Below are 20,789 nucleotides of genomic sequence, written 5' to 3' on the forward strand. Positions count from 1 at the left end.
ATTATGTGATTGTTTTGTCTTTTGATGGCAACACAGACTGCCTGGTTTCAGCGACTTTTCTCTCCACTATTCCTGGCCTTTGTTCTGCCATATGGACAGCTGCGGAGGCCCCACACACCTGCCTCATTTCACGGCCCTCATCAATCCTGGCCACAGACCCTCATTGCCCTTTTCAAGATATGTAGCTTTTATGGTTCTGCAAGGAACACAGGCTTCCAAGCTAAATTAAATTTTAATCTCCATCCAAGATATTCACTGAGATCCCTTCTGTCCCAGGTCTTTCCATAGGCCGGAGCCAGCCGTGGGGACATATGTGAAACCTGTTGCGGGGCATCGGACCCGCATCCTGACTCAATCCAGCCCTCTTACCCTTTGCCTGGTCCTGAACCGCTGCCTCTCTTTCCAATCTTCCCTAGGTTTTTGAACCTGATTTGGCAGGGTAACCCAGTCCTCATTCAGTTCCTGTCACCTGGATTGCCCACTCATTCCAGACCCACTTTGTGACTCTATTTCAGCCCCTTCCTTCAGGATATACTTTTGGCACCTGTCCTCTGTCTCCCCTCCCAGAGTCATGGGGGCTGTTGGACCCTAGACCTGACCTTTGCGTGATGTCTCCACGGGGAGAGAGACCAGCAGTTAGATACTACCTGAGTCCAGATGTCTTATAAATATTTCCCTTTTAGATGGAGCACACCCAATTCCATTTAGTCAAAGCCAGCCACTCCCTGAAGTGTAGAGGTGACTCCGGGCTTTTAGCCTCGACCTGCATTTACCTTATGAAGAACGTGTAAGGAGCCCAGTCGTGTCTGAGGAGCCCTACTTTCAAGGTCTTTGATCCTTGAATGAGATCTGTGCCTTGGTCCCTCAGCTATTAAACAGGGAATGACCAAAGGCATTACCCATTATACAAAGTACCTCGAGGCGTTGGCCCTCGGGGCACCAAGCACAAATCAAGTGTGGCCGTCTTGAGACCCTACATGGACCATCTTTAGGGGGCTCTTCTGTCTGGCAGTGCAGCTGCCCACGTGCCTCCTGCAGGGCACACTGTGTCCTGGCCGGGCACTTCTCTGTGCCACGACACGTCATCTCTCCGTTGGGTTCCTGTGTGCACCACCACAGAGTCGGCGCCTTGTGTGTTCCCGCCATCTGTCGCAGCAGATGCGGAGACTGTAACGCTTCTAGCTTAGGAGGGCATCCAACACCCTTGTGGGGTCTTTAAAATTCACAGCTAACAGTCGGAGCCTGTGCTTGCATGAAACCCCTCTTAAAGTCAAGATTTAGCAGTTGGTTACCATAGCAACTTTCCTCATCAAGTCTGAGCTCCTTTCAGGGTAGATGGCCAACTGGTTTTGTGGAGGAACACAGACAAGGGGAGTTTGGTGGGTTCCGGAAGTGAGGATGCTTTGAGACGCAAATTTTTGGATATTCTCGAACCCTAGTATGATGTGTTTGAAAATTTCTCTGTTTCTCGGACTTTGGGCTGCGTGTGCCATTTTGTGGAGAAAAGCTGTATGTGTTGTTGGTGGTGTGTCCCCACATGGTACTGAATGATGGGGCCTCGCAAGGACAGAATGACTGCGAAGGAAGTTTGGGAAGGAAAATGCACCATGCAAAGGGCAGGTAGTGCCAACAGTAGGATATAAGGCTCCGCTTGAACTCTTTGAGTTGTTACTGCATTTATTTTCATGTTTTGTGGTAACTTGCTATCAAATGTGGAAGAGGACTCCCTTTTTGGTCATTCCTTAATTCTAGGCAAGGTGTCCAGCTGAAACCATTTTACGAGACCAAGTGATAGTTTTGCCAACCTCCTGAGTTTGTTTACTGCTTTTTAAAATATCTTGCCCATGGCTATTTGCCCATAAGGACAATCAGGAGAATATTTTCTAAGGGAGAAGTATATCTGAGCCGTGGACCTATTAATTGATTTAGATATCTGCATCTTGAGAGTGGGGCGGGTGGCGTTATCTGTACATTTAGAGCAAACTCTCTAATTAATTAATTTATTTTCCATTACCCAGTATTTGTCAAAGGCCTGCTCCTAGTGGGTAACTGATAGTCTGCCCTGTGTAACTGGTAGTCTGGGGTCCAGGCGTTCTTTGGAACTGAGAAGGTATGAAGCCAGGCTCCTAGCATGTCATTCTGTTGCCTTCCTGTACGTGCCTTTTTTACCTTTCCTTTTATCAGAGAAACAGCCTTCATCTGCAAGCCACATCAGCCACCTAATTTCAAGCTGTGTCTTTCTATGTTTGACTCAGAGCTCCCTGACCACTTCTTGATATGACTCAGCACCACAGAAACCAGTAAATTTGAATCTACTGTGGATCCAGTCCATGCGGATGCCAGAATTCCCATGCAGGAGACAGTGTCCTGATCTAATGCCCCCCTAATTTTTCACAAATTAAGAAGTTACTCATTTCACTCTGTTCCTTGGCACGCTGAGCTGAGCAGGTTGGGGGATGAACATGGGTGTACCTGGTCAGTGAGGCTCTGAGGGACAGTAGCTTGCAGGTCAGTCTTGAAATGAGTGGTTAAGCCAAGATGTTAAAACAAACCCCTTGCTCAAACCCTATCCAATCTTAACTGTGAGGCCCCTTCACTTCATTTTTATTGGGTTTTATTTTCAGAAAGAGAAAACAGTACTCAAAGCTATTTTCTATATCCTTTCTAAGTGTCTCTTCTGTGAAACAGAAAGCAGTGGTATGTCCATTGTCTCCTTAGGCGTGGCACCTTTGTGATTTACAAATTTCAGTAAGTCACATTCTGTTCTTTCACTAGCTATAAATTAAATAATCAAATATTAAAAAAGTAACAACTAGTGCTTTAATGTAACTGGACCTAGTAGTCTGGGGATATATAGCATTGCATGAGGAAGCAGCAACAATATTCTTCAGGATCAGTACTAAATAGACCAGTGATTCTTAACCTTTTAGGGATCTTGAATTTACTTGTAAATTAGATGAATTTTATGGAACCCTGCTTCAGAAAAATGCATATGCACATATGTACAGTTTTATATGCAATTCTAGAGGGTTCATGGACCTCTTGGCATACCAATGGAGTAACCAATGACAATGAAGCATAGTAATATCCTAAATGAATGCAGAATTGTACAGATGCTTCTGTTTACCAGCTCCACAATAATTAGCCATTTTCACTTAAAACCTAAAACCCAGAGTTCCTATAAAACAGTAATAGGTGTTAGTGGCTTCCTCTAAAGACAGCAGCTGTTCTGTGGGCCAGCAGCATGGCCTGTTGGGTAAAACAGACACACAAAGTTTCAAATATTAACTCTGCCACTTGCAAACTATGAACAAGTCCTTCAAGTTTTCCAAACCTTACCTTTCCTCATCAGCATGACATATTCATAATACCTACTTTTCAAGGTTCCTAGAAATATATGATGAAATAACTCACTTATGCAGTGTGTAAACATTATTGGTGACCTGGTTTGTGCCTTGTGGTATACTGGGCATTGAGAAAATAGAGATGAAAAAGTCACGTCCTTCAAAGAATTGTTGGACTTTGTGCTTGCAGACTACATACAATAGGTGCTTTCTAAAGATTTGTTTCCTTCTCTAGGGAAAATGATCATATCCTGGAAAATGGAGAGTCTGGTAGTTGAATTCATCATGTAGGTGGTGAAGAGGGGAGTGGAAGATATAATGGGACTTACTGTCTCATTCGTGCCACTAGCAGGGTCTGAATTCAATCTGACTATCACATATCAATGTTCTCAAATGCAGACATGTTAATCAATTCATTCATGTTTCTCTTTCTTCCTCTTTACCCTCCTTCTAAGGGGAATGCCTCTGCTACGAAGGTTACATGAAGGATCCCGTACACAAGCACCTTTGCATTCGGAACGAATGGGGGACAAACCAGGGGTAAGTGAGGGGATGGCAAGTGAGCCGGTTCCCACATGTCACTGCTCCCTACTCAGACGTGACATGGGGCAACCGCATGGAGAGGAACAGAGCTAAAGGGTGGCTATATTCTGAACAGTCAATGGGTAAAAATGTCACTGTGCCTTTCCATATTTATACCATTTCAATGACGTTTGCATCGTTTTCTCCATTTACGAGTCAAAAGATGATGCCTCTGACCCGCAGCCCCACAGCCTCCAGCTGGGATCTGCAAATCAAGCTGTCCCTCTCTTCCTTTTCACACTGCTGCCAGCCACAAGGATTCCACAGGCAGAATTTAGCTGGTGATTTTGCTGGAGACACACGCAAAGCCACACAGACTTCAGTGTAGGTCTCCCAGAGCCTGACGAGCTTTGCGAGACTGATATGAGTAGGAACTTGTTTTTACCAGGACTGTCAGCAGGGGTGACATGTGAAGACTGGGGACAGCTCTGTGTTGAGGAAAAGAGTGTTTTTGCCTGATCTCCAGTTACTACTTCCCTGTAAGAGCTTTGCTTTCCGCGAGGCACACGTGACTGTGTAAAGTAGTTATCCTCATTGCTTCTTCACTTTTTACATTTTGGAATGTTTTTATTGGGATAAAACACACATAACATAAAATTTACTGTTTTCACCATTTTTAAGTGTGTATTCAGTGGCATTAGTACATTCACATTGTTGTGCAACTGTCACCACTATCCACTTTGTACTGCTGTTTTTTTATTTTTTTATTTTTTTTGAGACAGAGTCTTACTCTGTCACCCAGGCACGAGTGCAGTGGTGTCATCATAGCTCACTGCAACCTCACACTCCTAGGCTCAAGAGATCCTCCTGCCTTTCCTGCCTCAGTCTCCCAAATAGCTAGAGCTACAGACGTGCCCCACCACATCCGGCTAATTTTTCTACATTTTGTAGCAACGGGGTCTTGCTCTTGGTCAGACTGGTCTTTAACTCCTGGTCTCAAGTGAGACTTCCGCCTTGCCGTCCCAGAGTGTTGGGATTATAGTCGTGAGCCACTGTGCCCGGCCCTTCTACTGCTTTTTAAAAGTCTTTGGAAGCTGAGAGCTTACTTTCTGCATTGGCCAGGTCATAGAGGAGGGGAGAGGAGAAAGGGATACATAAATGCTAACTAATAATAGCAATCAATGGAACAGGGAAAACTAGGAAGAAATCAAGGCAAAAAGCACCTCGGAGTGGTAGTTTAGACTGCAAATTAGATATGTGTTTGCAGCTTGACAGGTGGAAAAAAGAAACCAATGTCATTTCAGACATTGCTGTGGAGGGTCACATCCCTGAGGTCAGTGATCAGCCCCTTTTATGTGACTCTGATGAGCCAAAACCTAGAATATTGAATATAGTTTTGGACTCTGGAAGTAATAAATATGGTGACAAATAGGTGAGAGTTTGGAGAAGAGCAATTAAAATGATTGAAGAGCCCAAGGGTGTGATTTATGATAAAGTGACAGAAGAACTCAACTCTGAGGACTTGGTGAGCTGATGACTAAGTCAAGGCATGATGGATGCCCATAGGCACTAGAAGAGGGCAAATGTTCTGGAAGGGGTTGAAGTTGAGGGATAAGGACAAGAGAGAATAAAGTTAGAGAAAGGAAATCTGAGTCACAGGTCAGAAAACTTGAGGAAGTCAAAATGCCATTAAATTTTTTTCTGTTAGTAAAAATGAAGAATTGCTCAGTTGGGACTGAATTTGAGATCATTATCAGAGAGGCAGTCCACAAAACGTAGAAGACATGTTTGTAGAAGGATAAATCCATATGAGGTGGTCTGTTACTGAGAGATCAGTGGGAAGGGCAGAGGACTTGGCTGACAGGTATCAAGCAGGTACGAATGAAGAATGCCACTGGTTATTCAAATTCTGCCGGTGCCCTCACCCTCCTTAGCCCGGAAACGTTCTCATGGTCACGGGGAGAGTTTTAGTTCATGGCCTGGTGAGAATCTCAGTTGACTATGGCTCTTACTGAGTAAAATAGTGTAAAGGGTGTTGGATAAGCCCTCCCCATTTCTCAGCCTGCAAACCTGCTGCCGAAGAAAACAATGACAAAATAGCATTTCCATTTTGCCCAGAATGATCCAGGCTAGCTCTCTGCAGTGATTGGATTTGGTGGTTAATCACTCAGGCCTCCACATGCCTAGCCTTGTGGACAGATCATGCAAGGAGGGGCCTGACTTTGCTTGGTAATTGCATAACCTTTCCTCATTCCCTCTGGCTGTGTGTAGAGACAGTCTTAGGATGTAGACAAGAGCCTTGAGGGAGACGGTGGAGGCCCCAGCCTGGTGTCATTCAGAATAAGGCAAGCTAAAGCACTGAGTTTACAGACTGACAGGAACATTAGCCCCAGGAAATAGACAAGGAGACCTCATCTGTCATTTCCATCTCTAATTTCCATTATTCTATGATCATCACTGTCTATGAGGTCTCATTTTGGACACTAATAAAATAATGGAGCAACTGTTAGGAGAAGGGAAAAAAAGTGACTATCTTGAGGATAAAGGACCCAGGAGTGATAAGCAGTATGAGTTTATCTGTATACAATATAAAAAAGCGCCAGACAAATGACTGCATTTCTCCTCATAAAATGACAAGATAAATGAAAAGTGGAAGGTGCCATACATCTTGATTTAAATCAAGGATCTGATGTCATGTTTCTTTAAGTGATTCTCACAAATTAATCGGAATTGGTTTGAATGTGAAGACTGTCACTCAAATTGAAAACCATCTGATAGATTGCCAACTAATGATATGTACTGGGGTATTATGGAAAAATCAACGGTGGGCCTGATTTTCCTGAATACTTTATTTAATGTTCCAGAAGTGGAGGTAAGCAGCCCATGTGTGGATATTTATGTTTTTCACTTTGCATTCTTGTGTTGCACACATTAAAATAGTTGAACATTCTTTTGAAGTAGAACAACCAAACCTTAGGCCAGTAATACTTAAAGCAAATTCCTTCATGACAAATCAAGGTTAATGTACCAGGAGAAAAGTAGCAATAAGCATTCATGACTTTCAGACAAGGAAGAAAATTAATCAAGGACACTCATACAAAAAGTTCAAATGGGTGATTTGTTGATGCAGAGGGGCTCCACCTGCAAATTCATCCAGCCTCTGCCTCACTCCAGTTCCCTGGTCCCATGTGTGCGTGTGTGTGTGTGTGTGTGTGTGTGTGTGTGTGTGTGTGTTGTGAGTGTGGTGTGTGTGCATATGTGGTGTCTGGATGATTGCACGGTGTATGTGTGTGAGCGTGTGCATGAGAGTGAGCCATTTTTTTATAGGAATCCTCTTACCACTCCATCATTTATTCTCCCATTCATTCATATTTTCAACATATTCACCCCATTCCTCATTGTGTTCAGGGTATGTGAGGTTGCTATTTATAGAAGATGTGGTGCCTTCCCTGGAAGAAGTAATAGTCTACATAGATAGTTAGAAGCATAACAAGTATTGCAATGGATCCGAAGATCTATTAAAATAAATGTATGAGCAAAGGTTTGTGAGATTAAAGTTTAACGGATGATTTATGTGAGGTCAAAGAATCTGAAGTAGGATTTCATAGAGAAGTTGGATTTTGAACTGTTCTATTTGACAGTTAACAAAGACAATTCTAAGCAAAGGGAACAGCACGTACAAAGACACAGAGATCTCCATAGGCTTGGTTTTCCAGGAATAGCAAATAAGTAGCTCACTCTCGAATAAGAATGCAGTGTACAGAGACAGGAAAAGAGGCTGGTAAGTTGGTAAAGACTAGATCTCAAAGAGGTCTTGTTTAGGAAGGCTTCGGATGTTAGAGCTCCCATGTACAGAACCCTAGAATTATTAGCAAGAGGGAGAAGTTCCAAGGTTTCTGTACATTTGGGGCAGAATATTCCTGCACTATATATTATTTTTTGGGACTCTTCATAATAAATTTAAATAATACTAAAAGAAAACAAAAAACAAAACAAACACAAAACCCCTTGGAGCTATCTAGATTTTTATTTACCTGGATTCTCCAAGTGAAATATATTCCTAAAGTTATCCTGTACATAAAAGTGTTCACTACCGAACAGCCAAGAATGACAGAGAATTGGAGACCATATATACCACGTATGTGAATCAAAAGGTTGGAGTCATTTCCTGGTGACTCCAGTTCTGCAAAAAATGCCCAGGGAGAAGTGAGGCAGGTCGAGACACTCCTGTGTTGGTCTGGGTGGTGAAGTCAGTCACTCCTGCTCAACCAGGTGGCAGGGGCCTGATGGCAGATTGTAAGATCATTGAATTCATTACACAAGAAGGTCCTATTCACTTAAAGTAAAGATAGCTTCAGAAAGATTTAAACAAAGTCATGGATGACAGATTTCTAATGGGTTATTAAAAGAACATGGGATGTTTGAGGTTACATCCTCCGTCTTTGAGGTCAGCAACAAAATCAATCATTCCCTGCCACAGCACCCCCTGTGACCCAACTACTAGGCAGAGGACTCAGGGTGGACAGGTCCTACCCCTGTGTGACACTTTACCATGTCTCCTGTCTACCCTACATGAATTCACTGAATAACTCCTCAGCCTCATCCCTGTGGCTGCATAGACACAGCCAGGGACTATTAAACTCTGTATTTGATATTTGTTTGCTAGGACAACAAGGACAAATTGAAAATTTTCACAGAAGAGAAATGAAAACAATAAATGAGTATGGAGGAGGCAAGGAGATTGATTTACATGAAAATATTAGAGGATAAAAAACAAATTTATCTAGCTACTTTGGAGATTATGAAGAAAGGCTATAATAATTTTTTTTGTTAAATTAAAAGTACACCCAAGGGCCTCTAGATACATTTTTCAGAATAACACAATTAGATTAAATTCATGTATTTGAAGATTCCATGTAAATAATAGCCTGATTTCTTATTCTGGGATCTCAGATACCAGAGAGCAACACCAAGGAGATTCCCCACTAGAAAAATATAAAATATCACTACATTTCAGTGTTGAGGGATGAAAACAGACTGGTAATTCATGAGATGAGAAGAGAGCTGCGGTGGAAAATAAACAGGTGTTTCTTCCGAGGCTTAAAAGCTGTTATCAGGAATGGTCCTGCTCATCAGAATGCCTCCTCCTTACCCTTCCTGCTTGGGAGGGAACACAGTTACTATGACATGCCCAGGTAGGTGCGCGCGTGCGCGCGCACACACACACACACACACACACACACACACACACACACACACACACTCTTATACGCTCCCCATGCTGCCTCAATATGCCTTTCCCATTGCCCAGGTGTCTACTGTCTCTCCTATTTCTCCAGCTTCTCCCTACTTCTCACCCTCCCAGGAATGACTGCTTAGGGATTCTAAATCTATTTAAGAAGCACACGTCCCAAATCACAGAAGCCAGTTTTCACTTAAAACCAAGAATGAGTACTGTGTTCACCATGGTTAGACTCATTCCTCTGTCTTGCTCAAAACATGTCCTTGACAGGAGGCAATTTTATTGGGGCCTGCCCAAATGATGCCATCCTTAACATTTCTCCAGAGACCACAAACAGAACAATAGCCGAGTCCAGTAGAGGGGATGCCTTTGCCTCTGAGTTCTAACTATTGAGCTGAGACCAACCTCCACCGATTATCAAGAAAAATCCAAAACCTATCCTCATTTCTCCTGGCCACCTAAAACTGAGCAAGAACCTCTTCCCAGCTGCTGACAATCCAAGCACAAATGCTAAATCATTTTAGGGCAGCGACTGACATGCTGAGGAGTAGCTCTAATTCTAAGCCCAGGTCTTGGGCCGTGTCTAGCTTCTTTCACCAGCCCAGCGTCTCTTCAGCAGTGACTCAGCTAAGGTCAGACAGTTCTGTGTGACATAGGATGTTTTCTGACTTCACTGTGCCTATTTCTAGCTCAGCGTCTGGCTATTACTTCCCCCTGCCCCCCGTGCTTGTTTCTATGTCACTGTTGCCCCATTCTCCTTCCTCCAACCCCTTAAATAAGATTGCCGGCCAGGCTGCAGCTCCTGCCTTATCTCTGGGTGCCCTCCTCCTCTTCCCTCCAACCCAGACTTCTATGTCTGTGCCCAGCTCCTGTCATTGTCATCATGCCATCCACAAATGAGATTATCTTCCCATTAGCTCTCTTTTAATTCTTCTTCTCTCTCTCTCTCTCTCTCTCTCTCTCTCTCTCTCTCTCTCTCTCTCTCTCTCTCTCTCTCTCCCCTTCATCATTGTCAATTATTCCTAACAAGAGTTTCCAGTGTATTCATTTGCCTATATATTCTTTGTTCTTCTTTGGTTCCCTCCTTTTCATTTTTTACCTCCATCTCCTCCTCTTTCCCTAGAAGTCATTGAAAATGCCCTTTCTCCTACCCATTTTAGTCTCAAAACAGATGAAAAGGCTCTTGAGATTAAACCTAAAGTTCTCAGTTCCTTCTTTCTGGAAAGACCCAGGTGTAACCTGATTTCAGCAGCAAAATTGCCCCTTAGGAGAAGAATAGATCCTCACCTGGGCGAGCAGGTAAGAACTGAGTGCTTGAAAGTGGATTTGCACCTTATGAGGATGTCCTCTGCGGACAGGCTTAAAAGCATCATGCCCCCAACAAGTTTGCTTAGGATTTTCTCAAGTGAAAACATGTTTTCACAAAAACTTTGTGGTCAGTCATGTGAGTATGATAATGTGCTCTGTCCTTTGCAGACAGACATCAGGTTAAGAGGACACCTATCCAGCAGTGGAGAGCTGAGACCTAGCCCTTGCTTGCCAAGGCAAGCCACCTCTGAGACGAGGGCACGTTTGTTCAGATGGGGACCTTTTTCTAATTTACACGAAGGCCTTTAATGAGCTAGTGCTGACCCTGTGGTCATTTGAGGTGATGCCATTTGTTCCCCTCCTAGAGGCAACTGTAACCTTCTTTGTTACTCAGATGATACCAGAGCAAAATAGGCCCCGGTGAGTGACTCCTGCATTCTCAACTACGGAACAGCTATGTAAGTATCATCTGGAGAGCTTACTTAAAATACTGACTGCAGAATTCTCTGCCCAGATATTTTAATTTCACAGGTCTTGGAGAGGGCCCAGAATCTGTACATCTGACAAACTCCCCCAAATGATTCTGAAGCGCAGCCAGACTTAAGCAAGATAAAGAGACTCCAGGCACGTGAGGAGGGCATCCTCTTATCAGTGTACGATCCTCTTCCAATGAAAATAAGAATGGGTTTGTAGACTAGTGGCTGAGTGCATCCTAAAAGATCTTTGCATTTTATTAACTGGGAAATGGAGGGCGAGAGAGGTGAGGCAACTTGTCCAAGATCACATAGCTGATGGTTAAGCCACATATATATGTATGTGTGTGTGTATATATATATATATAGTGACAGCTAGCTGTTGGGTAGGTAAAGCTATAGAAGAGAGAGCGATGTGAGGAGCGTGTAATACTCTGAAAGGCAGTTATCAGCTGTAGAAGGCAGGTGGACAGTCTGTGGTCCACAGCCTGCTTCTCCACATCCTCCTCCACAGGACTGAGGGGACTCATCTTTGTGCTCCCCCCAAGTGACAAGAGTCTGCCTACAGTACTGCCCACCCTCCAGGTGAGGGGTGGGCCTCAATCACGTTGTTGGCTCTGACTAGTCCAGTCACGGCACCAAGAGACTTATTTTAAACAGTGCTGAAGGCGGGAACATTCATATTTCCTCCAACATGACCACCAGGGTGAAAAAAATCAACCTCAATTTACCCTCCCATCTGCTCAAGAATGGAAGATAAATTGTTTCAATTTTATAGAAATGAATGTTTTATGTCTTGCCTATGCTTTCCAGATAGTGTCCTGAATTTATATATTCTACTGCATGCATGGATGTTTTCCACTAGGAATGCTCCTGGACCTTAGCTTCCTTGAGTTCAGTCTAAGAATACTAGGTTTGAGAGTGTTGTTATTTTTTCTGGCTTTGAAGATTTTGGCTATTTATCTTTAAAATCAATAGAAAAAGAAATCCACTCATTATCCCATGCTTAGAGAAAACTGTCATTACCATTTTGGCGTGTTTCCTCCCAATTTCTTTTTCTATGCATCAGAACTTGTGCTTCCTACAACCCCTTTGATTCTGTGTGTATTTTTGTTCTCTCTCATAGTTTAACAATGAACATGTATTATTTTATAATCACAAAATAAGGAAAAAGGATGAAGGAGGAAGCTTGAAAAGTATCTTTGTGGTACATGATTTATTCCTAAAGCTTTTTCCTTGGGGAATTTATTGTTAATAACTAACTTAAAACCCTCAAATTCAAACTATTTTTAGAGGAAAGAAAAAAGCGGTTCAGGGTCTAACATTCAGGTCAAAGTCTTCTAAACTAAACATCTCTGTAACTCTGTGTGTAATAAATATGTTTGAACACCATCTAGCGACTCATACACTTTATACAACATTAAATATAGTATAACTTCAATGTCACTGAAGGTGGAGCAATCCCTCATATAATGCTAATTAATTGCTGTAATTTCTTAAGCATATAATGCTGGGCACTGTGTTCAGCATTTTTTTTTAATATCACTAATCTCTATAAAAATCCTATAAACTGTGTATTTCTAAAGAGGTAGTAAAGTAGTGATATCTATTCTACCCCAATTTCTATGAAAACAAAAGCAAAAATAATCTTAAGGTTTATTCTTCCTGTACTTTCTATTCTTGTTCAAACACTCATACTATAATTAATTTCCTTAAGTTTTTAACTTTATATAATTTCAAAAAGTAGAGAGCAAATATTTTGTCACTGCATAGATTGGTTTTTACTTTATATGTTTTATTTTACAAAAGGAATGCATGTGATTGGTAAAAAAAAAAAAAAAAAAAAAAAAAATCTAGAAACAAACAGAGCGAGCAGCAAAATGAAGAAAATCCAAGCCATCTGAAGTGCCAGCCCCTCCAGAGCACTTATACGGATGTTTAATTTATTTAGGTACAATACTTTGTTAACAAAATAATATTACATTGTTACATCCCTTCCTCTGTTCATATATTTACACATGTGTGCATACATGCATATCTATACCTATACACATGTATGTCTATATAGTGAGAAAGGTGCATATTATGATTTGAGGTTTGGTAGAAGATTGACCAGAGTCACAGAGTGGTGAAAGGAACCACCTGATGCCAACATCTAGACCTTTTCATTGAGCCACAACATAATTCAGCAACTGGAATCACTATTTCCTTCCTTTATGGTCCTTCCCATGAAGTTTATTAACCTTTCCACATGGTTTTCTACCCTGGGCGTAGCATTGTTGTCTTGAAGAAATACAGCCAACATCAGGCTCACCAGTTGGGGTTGGGCCTTGGATTTAGGACCCTTGGATGTCAGCGGGTCCCTCGACGTGTGCTGTGCAGGACTGTGGGAAGAAGTGGTGAGCAGCTGCTCAATGCCCCAGGGCTGTAGTAGCCCAATTACCACTAGAGGTGGGAGTCTCCTGGGGGGCTGCGCAGACCACAGTTCTCAGCATGGCCCTCCTCCACCCTGACATACAACAGGGACTTTCTTGATTGTCACCAAGAGAGAAGGCTGACTTTAAAGGGAGTGAGCACTCACCGTTGTGAGATGTTCGCACATGGGAACATATTGCACACTGGCAAACGTCTACCTGGAGTTGAATTTACGTCAATACCAGTGAACCGTAATGCTCTGCATTCCTCACCACAGGACAGTAGTAACAGCAATGAAATTAATACTAGTAGTAACAACAGCTGACATTTATGTAGTTCATGCAATGCACCATCTTCTCTTCTAAATACTTTTCAGGTACCACCAAATTTATTTCTCATTTAAGCACTGTGAAGTAAGAAATATTATTGTGTCCATTATACAAGTGAGTCTATTTAATATCGCAGCAATATTAAGAGTCCCATAGGCAAGAAAAGAGGTCCCTAAAGAGGACCTTCTTTTGCCACACCTCTCAAGGGCTACTGCTCCTGAGAGTCTCAAAGCAAAAGGAGAGAGGGCTGTGGTTCACCCTTGAGGCTCTGGGGGCAGAGGGTCCATGGGTTGAGGCCTAAATTAAAACAATGATAAGTATGTGATCTGAGTTGAGAATCTCTTTCAGAATGATGGAGAGTCCCAAAGAGAGTGACAAGTCAGTGGGAGGACCTAGCTGGAAGCCTAAACATAGTCAATGCCCTTGGCTGTTGCCCAGTTCAGGTTAAAAGAAAAACCACTTCAATTGGACATATCCTGAGGGGCCCTAGGCTGATAACTGTCTGTGGGAACAAGCATCTGCTGTTGACAACCTCTGTGCTGTGGCTGGTGTGAAGTCAGGACAGTGGGTTCAAGTCAAGATGAACTGTTGTAGCAGAGGGCACGGCATAGTCTGCACCATGGACCCTATCCAGGGATTTGCATGTGCCCATTTATGGGCACAAATGTAGGAGAATAAAACAAAAACAGCAAGGAAAGTCCTTGTTATTGGCAAAGGTTTCAGAGCCCTTGCCCAGTGGGTCTGGACTGACATCTTCTTCACATTTGAAGGATGGGCCATCTATTTCCCTCAAGTGACCTGGTCTAGGGAGAAGGTGGCCTGGGACATGTGCTGAGGTTTTTCTTTCCAGGTCTAGTCTTGGATATTGCTAACTGACTTTACTTAATAGCCTTGGTCAAACTATTTTATCCTAGTGAGGTGACTGTGTACACCTCACTTCTAAGAGGGTTCACCTGCGTCTTTACGGGAGGCAGCAGAGCATAGCGGGAATGGCGCAGAGGAGGAATCAGACAGACTTGGCTCAATCCCATTTCTTCTACATAAAAGTGTTGTGTTTTGGCTAGCTTCATAACCTTCATAAGCTCAATTTCCTTATCAGTAAAAATCAGAATAATAATGTCTACTTCATAGAGTTGTTATAAGGATTATTAAGAAAATCTCAATAAGATATGTTGCATTCAATAATGTTACATAAAATATGCAGACACACAATAAATGATAGCAGTGAGTATCCTCATTAATGATATTTTGCACTGGTCATGGCTTCACTTACATTTTTTGAACTTACACCAAGTGATGTGATCTTGACATCCATTTGCCAGTTGGGTTTAGAATAACCCACCTCTAGAATGTAAATTCCATGAGGGCAGGAACAATGTCTCTTATATATCACTGCATTGTCATACCTTAACACGCTGCCTGGAACAGAGCAGGTGGTCAATAAATATTTGTTAAATAAAAGAAGAAATGTGCCCATCTTTCAGTGGTCCTTCATAAGCAATACCTAAGAATAATAGCAGCGGCTGTCTTCCATAGGTCACCAAGTTTAGAGGTGGTTTGGGCAGAATTTACACAAACTTCCGTTTTCTGAACCTAATTAGATCTTTAGATTCTCTCATGGAGTGGTGAATCACCTTCCTAATTTCAGGAAGTGAGAGTAGGAATATCAGCTGGATTGGTGACAATTCTAAACACTCAGAGTTGGAAGGCCACCTCCAGGTCGTATCATCCAATCTCCTACGGCCTGTTTAGCAGATGACTGCCCGACCACTGCTTCAACGCTCTCAATAACAGGGGCTGCATTATTAGAAGAGGCAGCTCAGTCTGTTGTCATAATGTAGATCCTCAGACAGTTCTTTCTTAGGCTGAGCCAAACTGTGTTTTCCTTAACTTGCACCAGTTTGGTCAGTTTTGTCCTTTGGAACGATAAGGAATGTATTCATTTGTTTCTCCTGTGCTCAGGACTGATAGCTTATGTGGTATCTTTGTATGGGTTAGAAAAATAGGTATGCTCATCTGCTGTAGAGTGTGGGGTGGGTGCCGATGAACAAATAGGACCACCGTGCACAGGCTGGCTACATGTTAATGTTTCAGACAATTGTGTATAGGATGATCTCTCCACCAAGTCTTCTCTTCTGAATATTTCTCATTCTTTCAACTATTCTTTGGAGTGCAAGTTTCCTGAATCTCTTAAAGATCCTACTAGCTATCTTCTGTATCTCCCTAGTTTGACATTCTATCTTTTTGAGTATGTTGCCCAGGAGTCATCAAATCACTCTGTAAAATGTATCATGCCTCTTCCTTCCCCTGTATTTTCTATTAATGAATTCTAAGCTAAGCTTGTATTAGGACCTTTAACAGAAAAGTCATGGTGTTGGCTTATATTAAGTTCGTGGTCAACTACAGACATTTTTGACAGGAACTACTGTCAAAAAGACAAAGTATGTTCAAGACTATGGTCAACTATCTTAACCTAGATACAGGTCTTAAGTAAAATCCTTTTAAATTTTAGTTTTAGCCCATTGAAACCCTTTGAATTTTGACTCTCTTATCCCATGTATTAGCTATCCCTTCTACTTTATGTTATTTGCAAATTTAATTAACATATATTCAGTGACCTTCTTCAAGTCACTGATGAAAATGTTAAAGAGAACAAGGCTAAACTCTGCTTTGGTCAGAGACCTTTCTGCAGGTGGACCTTAACCCTTTTACCCAAAACTTGTAGGCTACCTTGTTCAATCACAGGAATTCATCAACTGTGCATACAGTCATTGAATACATTTCCATCTAGTACATATGAAAAAGTTTGTCAAGCATCTGGCCCCAAAAACGCACTCAATACATTTTCTAAGCCAGTGAGTTAATGCCTACCTGAATGCAAGGAAGTTGACTTCTGTGCCTATACTTGAGTTGCTAACATAGACATGCCTTCAAAAATGGTCATGAGCTTAGCTTGGGACTCTGTCTTGCTAGTGAATCTATTCTAGTTCCTAGACATCTTTACACTCTTTAATTTTTTTTTTTTTTGTAATTGATCCATCTTCTTTCTCTAGAGATGCAAAACTGCTGAGATTTTTTCCCCTACATTCTCCATGCAGCTATTAGGCCATCTCTTGCCTTACAAGTTCTAGTGATGGGATCCTCAATGGGATCTTATCTATCAAGTGAAAGTAAAGATAATAATAATAGCTAACATCCCCTGAGGGTTTACTCTGTGCTTGGCACATTTCTGAGAGCTCTCTGTATTGTAATCTTGCCACAACTCGGTGAGGCTATCCCCGTTTTTATAAATGAGGACAGTGAGGCACAGAGAGGTTCGGCAGCTTGCCCAAAGTTCTCACCCATGGTCAGTGGCATCATTGGTATTTGAACCTGTGCAGTCTCACGGAGTTCATGCGCTAAACTCTCAAGGTGCTGCCTGCCGAAGAAGGCAGTGAACTCTATAGACAAGCAGTTTGGAGGTGGCAAGAACCCCCCATTTTTATGACTTGCCACCGCCCCCTGCCCTGAATTGCAGAGCCATGTGAGTCAGACAGCTGAGCCGGCTGCGTGCACAGTGGTCAGGCGGGTGTAGTTCCAATCCAGGACTGCCTCCACCTGGAGTCCTGAGCCTCCAGCTTTCGGGGACTATGTTGATGTGATCGTCTTCTCTGCGCCGTCAGCCACTTATGGGTTTTCGCCCAGGGTCCAGGAGCATTTGCACTTGGAAAGAAGCCTGTGGAGAGGTAGCGTTTAATCCAGGTTCAGGCATCAATGAAGCACATCTGGAGAAATATTTGGGGTGCTCCATGGCCTATGTGGGTGAGGGAGGGAGAGCAGTGTTCCATGGGCTTCTGAGCTAGGCACTCTTCTGCATGCTTCTGTATCTGTTACTTCATTGAGATAGTAACGTGTAATATTTATTGAGTGCTTTCTGTGTAACAGGCAGTATTTGCGAATGTGTTACGGGCATTCTTATTATCCCCCCTCACACTCTACAGATGGGGAAGCTGTGGCACAGGGGGCCCAGCAGCCTGCGTGGGGCACACAGTAGGGATGGAAGGCGAGGCATGACTGCACGTCTGCCTCCGAGTGCAGGCTGTCAGTGCGATGTGTGAAGATACGTGTGGCCACCATGTGAGCTCTCAGCACAGGTCCTCTTTGGTATCCAAGACTCCTAGCAAGACAGACCCAGCGTCATTCCCAGCCCAGGTGAACTGCTTGTTTTCAGCTACACTTGCCTTGTGCTTTGCCTCACCCCTACTTCTGCTCAGGCCATTTCTTCCCCTTCAGTTCTCTCTCTCCAGTACCCACCTCATTAGTGCTGTTCATTCTCCAAGGCCCAGCCCACATGCCTGCTGCACCACAAGGCCTTCCCCAGCTCCCTAGTCGGAAGCCGTGTCTCCCTCCTTTGGGCTTCCTCAGCCCCATGACTCACTTTTGTGGCATTTGCCACAGTGGGCCTTGTGTCATTTCTGTTTCTTGTCTTGACTCATGCCAGTCCATGAGACTTTTGCAGCAAGGGCTTATTTTGAGTCTCTTTCTCAAGTGCATGTCGTAAGTGCTCAATAAGAATTGAATAATTGCTGCTGGTGAGATTTCACACATTATGAGAAATGGACTAACAGGGAAGATGTTTATGTTAGGGACATGAAGGAGGGAATATCTTGATACTGCTTACAACACATCACATCTACTGAGGGTCTCCTCTGTGCCAGACACCCTACTTGATCCTCACAACAGTCCTTTAAGGTTCAATCCATTTTAGAGACAAGAAGCTTAAAACTGTAAGGAAACAAGCTAGCAGAACATAATGGTGAAGACTCTATAAGCAGACTACCTGGGTCCAAATCCTGGCTGTACCACTTACCAACGACCACTTCTCTTGGGTCTGCTATCTAAGCTCTCTGTGCCTTGACTTCTTCCCTGTGAACTAGGGGTCATAACAGTACCTACCTTATAGGCCTGCAGTGAGGAGTAAACGGAGGCAAGAGTGCCTGGCTCATGGAGGGTGCTTGGTAATACCAGGCGGCCATGGGTTCAGATGGTCCTTCCTCTAGGACTCAGGGAACCTGGCATCGCCCATCCTAACACCTTTCAGGGAGATGGTTTTCAGAAGGGAGGTCCTGCTTTCGTTATTTAAAATCTTTCAACTTTGACCACTGGCCAGCAGTCCCTGGCCAGGCTGGATTTTGTTTGGTTTGGTTTGGTTTTACCTTTTCTTCCTTTCTTTATCTGCATCAAAGACACACTTCTGCTCTTTGAAAGCCTTGTCTCTCTTCCCCAAATTGTGTTTTCCGCGGTGGCAAGAGAGGGTGTTGTTGGACACACTAACCTGAACTCCAGCCTAATTACACTGCAGTCAGATTTTCCATGGAAGCCCCTAGCATGGCAGGATGCCCTCTTTGAAGTCATTAGTCTTCACAGCAGGGAGAGCACATCATCAAAGACTCCGTTTCCCAGAAACCCCTGCTGTGCCCTTGTGCACTGGAGGATTGCAGAGGGAGGGAGAGGAGAGCCTACACGTGCATTAAGTCTGCCACATTAAGTCTGCTGTTCTCTCCTCTGGCTCAGAACCACGATTCCTTTGAACTGAAGCCCAGGGAGAGGACTGATGATGCTATCGCAAAACCTCTCCCCATTCTTTCAGTCTTCAACCAATTTAGCAATTAAACTTGCTAGGACCAGGGATACAGTATGTAGGGCATGGTTAAGGCTCTAGTTAGTAACATGGGGTGCTATGAAATGGGAGTTGGGAAGGGAAACTGGCTGTGAAGATCTGGATCTGGAGAATGTATTTGCTGATTACTGTGAAGAATCTTCTGTGAAGTTAGAAATCCCTGGGTGTGTGTTGGGGGGCGGGGAGTGAGCCTGGGTTTTTTAGCATGGCTTTGCCTCTCACTCGCCATTTACCTGGGGAACTGGGGAGCCTCATTTTTTCTGACTTTCAGTTTCTTGATCTCTTCAAAGCTCCGTGGCTATTGTGAATAAAATAATGCTTATAGCACAGCCATTTACTTGGACTCAGATTTTAGATTTCTGCATGAATTTGAGTTTTAGATTCCAGCGCTAAAATCCAAGGACTCCAGACTAACCTCACCTGCTCTGTCTTTGGAAGACCAGTTGGTGGAGCTTCATCATGGAATTCTTAAGATGAGGGTGGGAATGTTAAATCCAGATCATGGGGGCCTTGCCAGGTCCAGTATGGAGCATCCGTCTTCATCGCTGCAACATTCATCAAGTCGGCCCCTCACATGTACGCAGGCTCACCTGCATCACCACTGCTCTCGGGCAGGCGCTTCATCTCCCACTTGTACCCCCATGGCTGGCTTCTTACCAGCTCTCTGCCCCATAACTCATCCCCAAGTCCTTCTGCTCCCACCACCGAAAGATTCGTCTCAAATAGCTGTCAAAGTCGCCAGTGACCCCCACGGTGCTACAGAAAATACATGTGGAGCTTCCTAAGGTGGCCTACAAGCTCTTCCTGACCTGGCTCCTGCCAGCCCCTGCAGCCCCATCATCTCCAGTCACCTCTGCCTGGAAGTTTGTGTCCCGATGGCACTGAATCTCTTGCAGAGCCTTCGCGTGCACCATGCCATCCTGTGTCTCTGCACATTTGCTCAGGGGTGAGCTGTGGCTGGAATAGCTTTTCCTACTCTCCTCTCTCTGCCACCTCAAACTTCTCTGGTTATCCCCTACTTACTATTTAAGTCTGCATCCAGATAGCCCCCTCTGAGATACCCATCTGACGCTATGCAGTCTTCACAAAGTGGCCCTCTTCTGTGATCCTGTGAAATCCATGCATGTCCTTGCCATTGTTATCAAACCATAATTACAATGATCTGATAACTATAATCATCTGTTCACTTGTCTGCCCCTGCCCCTACTGTCCCAAACTGCAAGTTCAGGACTATTCATTCTGTCACCCTATGGTGTTTCCTGCCACATTCATTATTAAGCACTGAATAAATGTTCATTGAATGAATAAGTGAGTGGTTGCATATGAGGTTATGTGTGCAAGTTCTATCAGACCTCTCTGTGACTTTCCCAGTGTGTTTCCTAGTGCTCAGGTCTCTCCATCCACAAAAGAGAAATCAGTGTTTTTATATTTAATATATGACATGGTATTCTTTTCTGAGTTAACTCATCTGTCCCCCAAATACCACTAAAGTAGGAT

General features: G+C 43.4%; 1 protein-coding gene across 2 annotated transcripts in view; it reads left to right on the plus strand.

Annotated features, from left to right (window-relative positions):
* Nucleotides 1-20,789, plus strand: part of ASTN1 (astrotactin 1) — a 309,276-nt gene that overhangs the window by 150,766 nt on the left and 137,721 nt on the right. For both annotated transcript variants that reach the window (XM_045547290.1, XM_045547288.1), the window contains exon 8: nucleotides 3,800-3,884. In XM_045547290.1, the coding sequence (XP_045403246.1) occupies nucleotides 3,800-3,884 (85 nt within the window). The remainder of the gene's footprint in view (nucleotides 1-3,799; nucleotides 3,885-20,789) is intronic.

Source organism: Lemur catta, chromosome 3 (genome assembly GCF_020740605.2).
Source record: "Lemur catta isolate mLemCat1 chromosome 3, mLemCat1.pri, whole genome shotgun sequence".
NCBI lineage: Eukaryota > Metazoa > Chordata > Mammalia > Primates > Lemuridae > Lemur > Lemur catta.